Source organism: Barbus barbus (assembly GCF_936440315.1).
Source record: "Barbus barbus genome assembly, chromosome: 20".
Classification (NCBI taxonomy): Eukaryota; Metazoa; Chordata; class Actinopteri; order Cypriniformes; family Cyprinidae; genus Barbus; species Barbus barbus.
Window position 1 is genome coordinate 16191663 of NC_136748.1, and position 13670 is coordinate 16205332.

The window sequence follows — 13670 nt, forward strand, 5'->3', positions numbered from 1 at the left end:
ATGAAGTGCACTGGCATGGTTCAAATCGTACTTATCTGACTGCCATCAATTTGTGGCAGTAAATAAAGCGGTATCATACCAATCACAAGTGCAGTATGGAGCAACTAAAGGCTCAGTACTTGGCCCCTTACTTTTCACGCTTTACATGTTACCCTTGGGAGATATCATTAGGAAACATGGTGTTAGCTTTCACTGTTATGCTGATGATACCCAGCTCTATATTTCTTCGCGACCTGATGAAACTTGCCAATTTGCAAAACTAACGGAATGTATAGTTGATATCAAAAACTGGATGACTAGCAATTTCTTACTGCTAAATTCTGAAAAAAGTGTGTTAATTATTGGACCAAAAACTTTTGCATGTAATAACCTAGATCACGGTCTAATTCTTGACGGCTGCTCTGTAAATTCTTCGTCATCAGTTAGGAACCTAGGCGTACTTTTTGCTAGCAATCTTTCCTTCGAAAAACATGTTTCTAGCATTTGAAAAACTGCATTTTTCCATCTTAAAAATATATCTAAATTACGACCTATGCTCTCAATGTCAAATGCCGAAACATTAATTCATGCATTCATGACCTCGAGGCTGGATTATTGTAATGCTTTATTGGGTGGTTGCTCTGCAGGTTTAATAAACAAACTCCAGCTGGTTCAAAATGCGGCTGCTAGAGTTCTTACTAGAACCAGGAAGTATGACCACATTAGCCCGGTTCTGTCAACACTGCACTGGCTCCCTATTAAACATTGTATATATTTTAAAATCTTGCTAATTGCCTATAAGGCCCTGAATGGTTTGGCACCTCAGTATTTGAGTGAGCTCTTATCACACTATAGCTCTTCACGTCCGCTGCAATCTCAAAACTCTGGCCATTTGATAATACCTAGAATATCAAAATCAACTGCGAGCAGGAGATCATTTTCCTATTTAGCACCCAAACCCTGGAACAATCTACCTAACACTGTTCGGGAAGCAGACACACTCTGTCAGTTTAAATCTAGATTAAAGACCCATCTCTTTAACCTGGTTTACACATAATACACTATCGCATTTCTAAAATTCAAATCTGTTGAAGGATTGTTAGGCTGCATTAATTAGGTCAACTGGAACCGGGAACACTTCCCAAAACACCCAATGTACTTGTTACATCGTTAGAAGAATGGCATCTACGCTAATATTAGTCTGTTTCTTTCTTATTCCGAGGTCACCGTAGCCACCCAGATCCAGACTGTATCCAGATCAGATGGTGGATCAGCACCTAGAGATGACCTCTACAGCCAGGACACCTAGATGAGCCCCATGCAGAGACTGATCCCCAGTGAAGACCCTGTCTCCAAGACGGCCATCGGGACAAGACCACAGGAACCAGATGAGTCCTTTGCACAATCTGATTCTGCTTTAGCCTAGATTTAAACTGCTGATTTTGTCTGGCGAGAGGAGAATGACACTATTTCAACAAACTACTTCCCCGTCTAAATACTGTAAATCTAATATAAAGCCACCCAGCTTTATATCAAGCTGATGTAAAGCTGCTTTGACACAATTTGCATTGTTAAAAGCGCTATACAAATAATATTGACTTGACTAATCAAGGTCTTACTAGACATACTAGAAACTTCCATGCAGGTGTGTTGAGGCAAGTTGGAGCTAAACTCTGCAGGACACCGGCCCTGCAAGACAGAGTTTGGACCGCCCTAATTTAGTCCTTTTAAACCCTGCCTCTTACAGAAGACAAACTCGCATTCAGATCTTCATTCAATTAAAAAACAAATGGATAGGATAAGTCCCTGCCCAACATTTATGACACAGTTGTTGTCAGATTTCGTTGGGGATTTCAAATATGAAATTTAATAGTTAGTGAACAGTTTTGGAGAATTTGATGTTTCCCCATTCAAAGAGATAGGAGTTGCACTTGGATGCCCGAGAGGTGTTTCAAAGATGGCCGCCGAGTGACATGACTTGCCTTAAAAGGACTTTGACCCAGTGTATGCCGAAATAGAGTAGCACATTACTAAATGCTCAGTGTTGCCATGTGGTACTTTGGGAGCCAGATCCCAATAGAAAAATCAATGAAGTAAGGTTACTGCAATTAGATCAGTTACATGGCAAATACTCATATGCTTACAACAAACATCTCTTTGAAGCATAAATATTATAATGAGACAAAGTGTAGTGTTAGAAATGAATGGCACTTACCCAGCTGGTCCTCACAGACACCAGTAACAGTTCCATAGATCTCTAAACCAGACAGGGAGAGGTAGTGTGTTTGTCCGCTGGCATTCTTCCCCATCTGTTTAATACGAATGTGTCTCCAGCCCTGCTTCTCATCTTTGGATGGATCCAGAGGCCAAGTGGCTGTTGACCTAAGGCAGTAATAAGTCATATTAGGTGGTGCACAAAAAAGACATATGGTAGGTCAAGGTAGGCAGAACACAATAACAGCACACTCTAAAATTATGTTATAACACACATACCCTGGTTCATTGAGAGAGCTATCATCCACATGGGTGTAGAGAGTCATCCAGTTCTGACCATCTTTGGACACTTGAAATACCCAATTCCGGAGGGCGGATCGACCATATCCACGAGCGTGGCGAAGTGTGTATGCAGAGGGGATGACCCATAAACCAAGATCGATGGCAAACCAGGCGTTTTTGTCATCATTGGTGTGACAATTGAGGGCGGAGCTGTCTCTGCTCAGGATGTCTTCAAGTCGGCCGTAAGGCAAGTTTCTGCCCTCGGAGGAAGTCACAACCACTAATCCATAAGCAGCGGGGTTCACCCATTCATATGCGGTCCTGTGGCCAAACAGAAGAGCATTCTTTATGCATAACATTTTGGGTCATGTTGGGCTTCAATATGTGAGAATGAACAATTATAATTAAATCTATTTAAATGATTATGCAAAAAAGGACAAAGAAGCTCACTTCGCATTGGTGCCAATCCAGTACACAATTCCATTCTCATCAAAGTCATGCTGGTGCCTGAAGGTGAAGCTCTGACCCTCTCTGAGCTTTCTAACAAAGATGAATGAGGACCTGTCAAAGTCATACCACTGCTTGGCCACCTGGGGTAAGGGATGAGACAAAGTTATGAACTTTTCTCAGATGCCTGTGGGGATACAGCGTAAATATGGAATAAAAGAAGAAATAAACACAAAAGAGCTTTCCTACCATCTTGAGCAGATACTGCTCCAATGACTCGACAGTGGCCAGCGGCTCCATCTTTAGCATTCTACCAGTTCGGTCAATCAGGGCTGTTTCACCCGGAGCACGCTCCAAGCGGAAGCGTAACCTCCTTGTCAGTATCTAACACAACAGAAAAAGATTTTAACCCTCTGGGGTCTGAGGGTGTTTTGGGGGCCTGGAGACGTTTTGACATGCCCTGACATTTGTGCTTTTTTCAGTTGCTTATAAACACATAAATGGTTAAAGTCTAATAACACTGTAGACAGCACAAACTGGGCTACAATAATATGTTGGCAGCATTTATGTACCTGATTGTGTTTTTGAGAAAGCAACGCTTATGCGTGATTAGTGAAAAACACATTTTGAAGTCACTGAAATAAGGCAATTAAAAATAAAAAAAATTTAAAAAAGTTCACAAGACTGTTGAGAACTGGATCTTGTAGTCTAGAGTTTTTGCTTCAAAATAATGTAAAAATCATCTTGTTTACTTGCTCACAGAAAACAATATATTGATTTAAATTTTCTAAGTCACTTTTTGAGTAAAAAGGGTCTATGTGAGAAGGCGTCAACCTTCACATTCACACCTGAGAAGACAAAGGCCTGCATAATGAGCCATTCAGTCAGGTCGATGACAGGGAAGAGTTACAAGAAAGAATATGTTTATATATTTTTTGTTTGTAGTTTATTTAGAATATATTTAGCTATCACACAAAATAACTTGATTCACTCGCGAGAGCAGTTAAACATTTTATTAGGAACAATCAAAGCTGAGTTTTTAGCATCATTATCGGTCACATGATCCTTCACAAATCATTCTAATTTGCTGCTCAAAAAAAAAAAAATGTTTTGATGAATATAAAGTTCAGCAGAACAGCATCGTTTGTAACATGATAAATGTCTTTATCATCACTTGTGTGCTAAATAAAAGTTTTAATTTCTATATATACACCGACTCCAAGCTTTTGAACCTGGCATTTCCATAGTGTATAGGCTATTGTTTGTGTGCTCTGAAGAAAAAAAAAAGAAAAAAAACATACATTTTGAAATTCTGGGTTATTCCTCTCAGCAGATCTTCCAAAAACAGAAAGTAGCCGGGATGAACTCGTTTGTTCACACGGAGGCGATGTGGGCGTTTACATTTGCGTGCGCCTCATGTGGATGTTTGAATGTGAAAGGCGCGTGGCCGTGACCGCATTAGATAGGAGTTGAGAAGGGAAAACTGGACATCGCGTTGATTTCATACAGATTACTTTAACAGAATATTTGTTTCGGAAGTGACTTCATTTAAAAGTAGATATTTCAAGCTTTCTATACATATATTTGTCATGTATTTGAGGTGAGTATTCGCGGTGTTTCAGGTTATTTTATTTACGTGTCTGTGATGAGAGATGACAGAGACAGAGCTAGTTTTGTTGTTATTATGACTATACACCAATAAAAGTAGACTTTGCAGTTTCAAACGATACCTTGTTCTTATCTGTACGATCAAAACTCATGGAGTATTTTTACTTCTTTTCGCATCAAAGAAAATACGAGACAGCCTGCACTGGTGCGGCCTTCAAACCCAGGGGGTTAAACCTTTCATAAACCATTCACCATTCATAATGAAAGATGTCACTGTTTCATACGCACCAAACTAAAAATATACACCAAAACAGGGAGACTGACCTGTAAATTATACGTTGAGCCTGGTGTATCATATAAGTGGAGAGGTAGCCGCTCTATTGACTCCAACACTGCTATCAGTTTGCGGATTAAAGCAACTGCTGGTCGACTAGAGGACAGAAACAACTTAAATGTTAGACAAACAGACTACAGGAAAACAAATTCTCTCATTGTGTTCAAATTAGACAAGTAAGCTGCTGGTTGAGACTCAGATATATAAGGAAGAGATCACTTTTGCATGCTGTGCCAGGCTCAATTACTGTTTGTGTGTAAGAGAAGATATACTTTACCTTTCGTCATCTTCATTTTCAGTAAACGCAGTCTTGAACACATTTATTCTTTCCATCAGTGGCTTACAATCATGTTTGATGTCTAGCTCCACACTCTGTGATGAAAAAGTAATAAGTAAAAAGGTAATGAATATTGGGAATAAAAGGAGACAACATGTTTACAGCTGCAACTGTGCATGACTCACATTGCTGAGGACAGTAAAAAGTGCTTGCACGAGGCCACTGCTGCACATTTCATACGGAGAAATGGTGTTCTCATCTTTGAGAACGACAATTAAATTCTCCAGAGCTGTTTTCATGAGGTCTCGCCATGTGTTTTCACCTTCAACGCACTGAAGAAACAAGAAGCAAACTCTTACTCACTGTTATTGTCTTTTAGACCCCAATTAACTGGGAACTAAAATGAATTGTGAGAAAAGTATATTCTATGGGCAGATAAAGTTTTTAGTTTAATTCTACCTGTCTGTTAGTATGTAGCTCCCAAGCAGACTCTAGCTGTGTGGCAATGTTTCTTAGAGTGACCACTACACCTCTCGGCATACTCTCCACAGCCTTGAAATGATCATCATACAGATCTCTGGCCATGGTTTTTACCTACAGACAAAGAGGTGGAAAAAGAAAGTTGGGTAATGTCATTGTGGGGTCAGTAACTCTGAAGTGTTTTGGCAAGAAATGCTTCTTGAGCACCAAATCAGAATATTTACTGAATAGAATGATTACTGAGAATCATGTAACAATGACTCAAATACGCATGGTCACATCTGTCAGTCATGCTTGAGGATAAAAAGAATATTCAGTAATCCTACCTTTTGTTTTGTTTTTTCCAATTTGGATTTGAGCTTTCTTCCTCGCTTACCAGTCCAGCCAGTAACAAATTCAGACCCTGTGACAAACAAAGGACCCAACAATTGAGGAAAGATACTGGCAAAATTGATGCTTTTAAACTATTTTTCCAAACTTACCTAGAGAGGTTTCTGCAGTGAAAGAATGCTTAGTGCCTCGGTTTGACTCGAACACAAAGCCTGGTAGGTCCTCTTTGAGGATTGTGGCCTGCTGGCCATCTGAATTATGGATGGCAATCTCACCCTCCTTCAGACAAGTTAGAGACCAGTTCCCCACAGTGAGTTTGGTGGGACCCTGTGTGGACAGGATGGGCTGACTGGCTGTCACCGGTTTGACCTGACTTCTGGCACGCTGCAGCTTCTCCAAAAACTCACTTCTGCTCTCTATAGGAGTGAGGGAAAAAACATTGGCTACTATAACTCATAGGAGCCAATCATAATTTAACAATAAGCAATCCCATTTCAATCAATTGTTGCAAAGATAGTTCTGTTCTTTATTGATCGATCGGTTTGTGTGCAGGAGACCTACCTGAGCTGTCAGAGCCACCCTCTGGGCTTCCACTGGAGTACATGGTGGCCAGTTTTCCATCCAGGATGAAGCGGAACCAACCATTGCTGCCATTGGAAAGCTCCAAAGCAGCTGCATCACTCCAGATATAAAGGCAGTCCCTGCCTCTGATGATGGACCAGTCCCTCCAGTGGTAAGGCTTCCCCTGCTGGATCTCTTTGGCATCCTCTTGTGGTTCATCATCCTGGAAAATTAAACAGACTGATTTATTTCAAAGCAATTTCGGAATAGTGACAAGAAAATGTTTAGTTATTAACAGTAGGGGTGTGCCATATCATACGGTCCACGATGATACCGGTATATTGTTTTTACATGATTAAAAAATGTCATATCAATAATATAGCGACGCGATGACGTATTTACTAGTGATGCACTGATTGTTTGGCCGAAAATAAGCAAAAAGACCTAATAAATTGTACCGAACAATGATGTAACACGATCAAATAGAGGCGCACACTTATGCAGCAAATATGACTGCAGTGTGGAAGCATTTAAAACTGTCCGAGAAAGACACAAAAATCATTACAAGCACCGACAGTGAGAGACCGTTTACTACTGCATCTCATGTCTCCGATGAGAAGAGGAAGGGGTGGTTGTTGCTGGTTACTGTATGATAATTGAAATCGCGAAATGGCCTTAAACAATGAAATACACTGCAGAACACTGTTTTCTAATACATGCATGAATTGCATGTGTTCAAATAGTGCTGCAGGAGCTCGAGCCGCGCTCTCGTTAGCCAGGGTTCAAAGTCCAAACCGTGAGGGAAATCTGCGCTGAAACGGTGTTACTCGTCAGTAGCTCAGTAACACTTATGAATTTTTACAAGCAATGTGACAATGTGATACGTGCATCTTTCCAAATTAGCAATGAGAATAAATTATAAATCTGCTGCTGTCAACCAACAAAAAGGACTTCCTGCGGGTTTCCGTCAATATAAAAGCTCCATCAACATTCATAAATGTTAGTATTGTATTTTTACTGTTGTTCTGTTAAATAAAATTAAAAAGACAATAATAATGATGATAATTACAACAGCTCTATTAATACATTTATTATAACGTTCACACAGTGTTCAAATTGGGATCTGTAATATTCTCTAATGTTATAAAAATTCCCTTCTGCTCAGCAAGGCTGCATTTATTTGCATGAAGGGGGTCTCAAAAATGGCCACAAAATATTAATTTTAAAGTTAAATTGTGCTTTGTTGGTATAATATCTGCTAGAATGTTAAAAAAATTTCAGTGTTAAATAGGTATTTTTAAATTGTTGTTTTGTATTAGTGCACAATGTTTAAAAATAATAATTTATTCCATGTAGTGTCCATTTAAGTAATTTAACATTTAATATCAGAGGCATCCAAGTTATTCGACATTTGAACTTTTTTTTTTTTTTTTAGTCACACAATAGTTACTTTCCCTGGTAATTGGTTACTTTTATAATGATTTAGGCTAGCCCAGTTACTATTTGTGAGAAGTAACTATAATCACTTTTTTTTTTTTAAGTAACTTGCCCAACACTGGTCACTACTATTGCACTATAATGCTGCTTCTGCCATCTTATGACAATAGATTTACACTTCGAATTAGGTAGTCTGTCATCAATGACAGTAACTCATTGGAAAAGGATGGAAAATGCCCTTCATTGTGTTTGCACTAATAAATGCTGCTGCCTGCCAGCTGCAATCACCAATAAAACGTTGGTCCATATATCGTCATAAATATCGTTATCGCAAATATTCTTGAAAAAACGTGATATAATTTTGAGGCTATATCGCCCACCCCTAATTAACAGACTTTTTGGATACACAAATAACAATAAAGAAAATGTGGAACGAGTTGAGTCTGACCTTCTCAGGTTTGGCCTCTTCCTCATTTTCATCATCTGATGTGGGTCCTGCCAGAGTGGACACCTTATTAATGACTCCCAGCCTGGCAAGCTGATCTAAGAACACGTCACCTCCCTTATCCACTAGATCCCTAATGATCTGCAGTGCCAGCAGGTGACCATCATCATCATCCTGTGAAAAACAAGTAGAAAGGTCAGTAAGACTTAACTTCAACCCTATTAAACTTCAGAAAAGATCACCAGGAAGGAAAGACTAAAATATCCAACCTCCTGATCCAGAACAGTTGCAGTGATTTCCACAAGTACAGTGGGCAAGTTGTGTCCAGCATCAGAGTCACACACTTCCTTAAGTAGAACTTCAGAACTGTAGTGCACCATCTTTCTGATCAGAGCTAAACTAGCTTTCCTGTGAAAGAGATTATACAAACAAACCATTATTTACCAGAAAGTATTGATGTCCTACTGACAATAAAACACAAAATGTTACTACACTGGTTTTCTTTTTGAAAATGTACTTTGGCACTGATGGTCCTCTAGAGCCCCTCACCTTATTGAAGGCAGCATGGTTTGCTGAAAGGTCTGTGCAAATACTGGGAGCAGCCTTTTCAGGTAGATAGGTGCCATCTCAGGGTCACCTTTCGGCTCACTGCCCTCTTCCTCTTCTTTATTAATATCCTTCTTTTTCTTGTCTTCACCCTTGTTGACAGGACACATCCAGTCTCCTATATCAACCACAACAAGAAACAATTTATTTTGAAAATCTAACAAATCTCCTTGAATTCACCATTACAAAATTAATGATGAGTGATTGCATTCAAACACAATATTGCAATTTCTTTGCCACCAGTCTCACCACTCAAAGTAGTAGCAAAAATTATTTTTTTTCTTCAAACATGGTTTTCCCAAACGCTTCTTAATCTTCCACTGGCTGTCCAAACATCTAGTCTGAATCAAATTCACACTATTGGTTGAGCCAATGCTGCTGTGTCTGGCTGGTTTGAGATGTTCAAACGACAAGTGCAATGTTCTGATAGCACCATACAGCCTCATTGTTGACATTTTATGAAAAATTAGCATAAAGTAAAAACTTCTAGAAACTTTTACTTTCAAAAATAAAAAGGGAAACAATATTGTCATGAAAGAGATGAAAGCTGATGAACTCACCAGGAGACTGGAGAATTGCTACAACCTCGCTGTGTCCTCTCTCCCTAGCTTTGTCTAACGGAGTTTTCCCATCTTCATCTCTCAGGTCAGGGTTGGCCCCATGACGCAGTAAAGTCTATTGGAAACATTGAAACATTTGCCATAAAATAAATACATTACATTAAAAACAATGTATAATAACTAAAAAAAGAATCGGTTATATGACAAACACCTTACCTTGGCTACTTGTGGCCTGCCAAAACAGGCAGCATAGTGCAGAGAGGATGACCTCTGGCCTCTATTGACATCAGCACCTCTTTCGCAGAGGAACTCCACCTTAAGCAGGCCAGAAAACAGTGTGAGAGCTTGCAATCCTTAGACAACAATGTTCAGCTGTTGCACTGACCCCGTTCCTCTAACTTACACAAGCCATCACCAGACAAAGGGGGTCAAGAAATCAGGTTGTATTAAGTTTTCATTATGCATGGCATTTGTAACACTGCTGCTGGTGACACAGTCTTGCCTATTTAGTTGTGTCTCCCCCACATAATCATATTGCACAATGTAAGAATAATGCTGTCCTAAATTCAGTATGCAACCTTTAGTCACAAGACTCATGCTGTTGCACTGTATCAAAAAGGCAATTTCTTGCAACATGTTCACTGAAAAACAACTTCAAAATTCCAGATATTTATAAAAAAAAAACCCCTCACCATCTCTTGTGTTCCAAATGCAGATGCCCAGTTCAAGAGAGTCTGTCCGACATCATCCATGAAATTCACTTCAAATGCTTAGAAGGAAATAAAAAGTAACAGTACAAGTTAGTCAATAACAACAGCCCTTAAAATCCCCCAACGTCCAAAATATTGATCTTGCATGCACAACTTGAACACTAACCACCGGTGTCAATGGCATCAATGAGGGCATCTGTGTCTTTGCTGCGTATACAGTCAATAAGCTGTCGGTGGGAGCGTTCCCCGGAGCTGTCGAGACGCCGCAGACCAGGAATACGGCCAGTAGAACCAGCTGTAGATTTGGGCAAAGCCTTGCGTCCCTCAAAGAGCAGCACCAGCAGTAAGTCCACCAGCCGCATGGTGTCCAGCACACAGCGCTCCTCCCCCTGCAGAGCACTCTCCATAGAGTCAGGCAGCTCTGAGCGCAGAAGATCCTGAATGGAGAGATGCAACACAAACTTTCATAAAAAGTAACCAGAGGAAACTGGGATTTTCTTGTAGTGATCCGTCATAAAAAACTGAGGAAACACATAGTACGTGTGACATCTAGCAAATGACAAGTATATTTCTGTGAATATATATCTTACATGTGTGACAAGTGGTGAGCCTCTGCACAGTGTGGACAGAAGGCTGACAATGGTGGACACTTGGTTGCTCAGTTTAGAGTCCGCAGCAGATGGAGTGGCTCCGCTAGAGGTCCTGCCAGGCTTGCAGGTGGAGGAGGGTCCAGATGCCGTCCCTCCTGCCGCAGCCATACGCGACAGCAGCTCTTCTGTCAGTCCATGCTTAGCTAATGGGGCTGGATCAACTCCACGCCGTGTAAACCGGTCCGCCAGTGAAGCAAAGCAACGCAGAGCTCCATCAGACACCTGTGAATAACACCAGGACAATAATTACCATTTAGTTGTTTACATAACATTTGTGCATAATTTTACCAACAACGTCAGTCCTTTATAACTAAGGAAGAGAGACTGAAACTGATCTGCCTGATTTTATTTCTATTAATCAACAGTTACTTAATCCCCGTTCACACCAATAACTACAAAGATGTAGTTCTAAAAACTGTTTAAAGAATAGCATAGTCCACACCACAGCTATAACAATAAAGGCAAAGATTAACGATATCGTTGGAATCAAATTCAGAATGATTTTTCCCAGATGACAAACAATACAAACATAACATTATATATTATATTTTTTGTTTACTCACCAGAGTATATCTATATATAATGTCTATATCTATATACAATATCTCACAGAAGTGAGTACACCCCTCACATTTTGTAAATATTTTATAATATCTTTTCATGTGACAACACTGAAGAAATTACACTTTGCTACAACGTAAAGTAGCGAGTGTACAGCTTGTTTAACGGTGTAAATTTGCTGTCCCCTCAAAATAATTCAATGCACAGCCATTAATGTCTAAACCGCTGGCCACAAAAGTGAGTACACCCCTAAGTGAAAATGTCCAAATTTGGCCCAATTAGCCATTTTCTCTCCCCGGTGTCATGTGACTCGTTAGTGTTACAAGGTCTCAGGTGTGAATGGGGAGCAGGTATGTTAAATATGGTGTTATCGCTCTCACTCTCTCATACTGGTCACTGGAAGTTCAACATGGCACCTCATGGCAAAGAACTCTCGGAGGATCGGAAAAAAAGAATTGTTGCTCTACATAAAGATGGCGTAGACTATAAGAAGATTGTCAAGACCCTGAAGCTGAGCTGCAGCACAGTGGCCAACACCATACAGCGGTTTAACAGGACAGGTTCCACTCAGAACAGGCTTCGCCATTGTCAACCAAAGAAGTTGAGTGCACGTGCTCAGCGTCATATCCAGAGGTTGTGTTTGGGAAATAGAAGTATGAGTGCTCCCAGCATTGCTGCATAGGTTGAAGGGGTGGGGGGTTCAGCCTGTCAGTGCTCAGACCATAGGCTGCACACTGCATCAAACTGGTCTGCATGGCTGTCATCCCAGAAGGAAGCCTCTTCTAAAGATGATGCACAAGAAAGCCAGCAAACAGTTTGCTGAAGACAAGCAGACTAAGGACATGGATTACTGGAACCATGTCCTGTGGTCTGATGAGACCAAGATAAACTTATTTGGTTCAGATGGTGTCAAGCGTGTGTGGTGGCAACCAGGTGAGGAGTGCAAAGACAAGTGTGTCTTGCCTACAGTCAAGCATGGTGGTGGGAGTGTCATGGTCTGGGGCTGCATGAGGGCTGCCAGCACTGAGCTACAGTTCATTGAGGGAACCATGAATGCCAACATGTTCTATGGCATACTGAAGCAGAGACTGGGCCACAGGGTGGTATTCCAACATGATAACGACTAGGGGTCGACCGATTATCGGCCTGGCCGATTATTGGCACCGATATTAAGCATTTTTATGATAATCGGTATCGGTCATTTTCAAAACCGATGTGCCGATAAAATTATTTAATTTTGAAACGCGCTATTTGGCTCTGATGCAGCCTGTCGGAACTCACCACTCTGTGGCCTAGAGCAGTCTCCGCCCACCGCGCATCTGATTTTTGAGAGTCAGGAGTCCGACCAATCAACGTGGAAAACTAAAGGCACTCTCACACCGAAAGCGCTTGCTAACTGGTGCTGCTTCATCACGCATCAGTTATCTCTCAAAGGCAGCAGCAGACGTTGCTCAAGTTGCAATAAATTACAATCCACTACACTGAAGTTGTAAAAACCTCAATATTATCTATTTATGGTTTCCGAGATGGGGGAAACGCAGGGGGAATCGCGGAATCCAGCGTTTACTGTATAACGCGGAGTCACGGAAGTTTGGATGAATTAATCAAAAGTAGGTCAGTACACTTAAATCGACTCACAATATGGACTATCTGTAAACATTAAGCTGCAAAAAGACTATTTAAATATGAATTCTGCATGTTCGGCGTGTCTCTGTATATGTGAATGGCACAGACACGGTTTTGACACACACACACACACACACACACACACACTGAAGTGTGCGACGCTCGCGGTGTTTTCCGCATCTGCCATGTCACTAAATGAGGACATAAATATATGAACATCATCCCCAGAACTGCTCTGAGAGTTACTTCATGAGCATTTGACTGTTTCGTTTGAGTAAAACGATCGTCATATCATAAATAGGCTACAGAAACTTAAGAGGTCCTCATGGCAACCCGTCAAAATAAAAGTTCGGTTTATTTAATAATACTACTACAATTACTACAACTTTTGTTTAAAAGAACAATCACACAATACGCTATTTCTTCCATGATTTAATTTTAATAGTAAACCCATTTGTTTGCCAAATTTGAGTTTAACTCTCATTTGATTAAAAGATAAATTAAATTAATGTTGTATGCCTTCATTTGCACTGCACTGTAAATGAAAACTAATGGAAATTACT

The 13670-nt window shown here is 40.4% G+C and overlaps 1 protein-coding gene across 8 annotated transcripts in view; it reads right to left on the bottom strand.

Annotated features, from left to right (window-relative positions):
* LOC306886639 (E3 ubiquitin-protein ligase HECTD1) overlaps positions 1-13670 on the bottom strand; it is a 34472-nt gene that overhangs the window by 12369 nt on the left and 8433 nt on the right. For all 8 annotated transcript variants that reach the window (XM_079443927.1, XM_079443925.1, XM_079443923.1 and 5 more), the window contains exons 5-23: positions 10861-11142; positions 10437-10707; positions 10253-10329; positions 9777-9875; positions 9561-9675; positions 8944-9118; positions 8664-8802; positions 8398-8568; positions 6513-6735; positions 6104-6367; positions 5948-6024; positions 5601-5735; positions 5327-5473; positions 5142-5236; positions 4855-4960; positions 3172-3306; positions 2926-3065; positions 2473-2796; positions 2195-2361 (exon numbers count right to left, since the gene is read on the bottom strand). In XM_079443927.1, the coding sequence (XP_079300053.1) occupies positions 2195-2361; positions 2473-2796; positions 2926-3065; positions 3172-3306; positions 4855-4960; positions 5142-5236; positions 5327-5473; positions 5601-5735; positions 5948-6024; positions 6104-6367; positions 6513-6735; positions 8398-8568; positions 8664-8802; positions 8944-9118; positions 9561-9675; positions 9777-9875; positions 10253-10329; positions 10437-10707; positions 10861-11142 (3142 nt within the window). The remainder of the gene's footprint in view (positions 1-2194; positions 2362-2472; positions 2797-2925; positions 3066-3171; positions 3307-4854; positions 4961-5141; positions 5237-5326; positions 5474-5600; positions 5736-5947; positions 6025-6103; positions 6368-6512; positions 6736-8397; positions 8569-8663; positions 8803-8943; positions 9119-9560; positions 9676-9776; positions 9876-10252; positions 10330-10436; positions 10708-10860; positions 11143-13670) is intronic.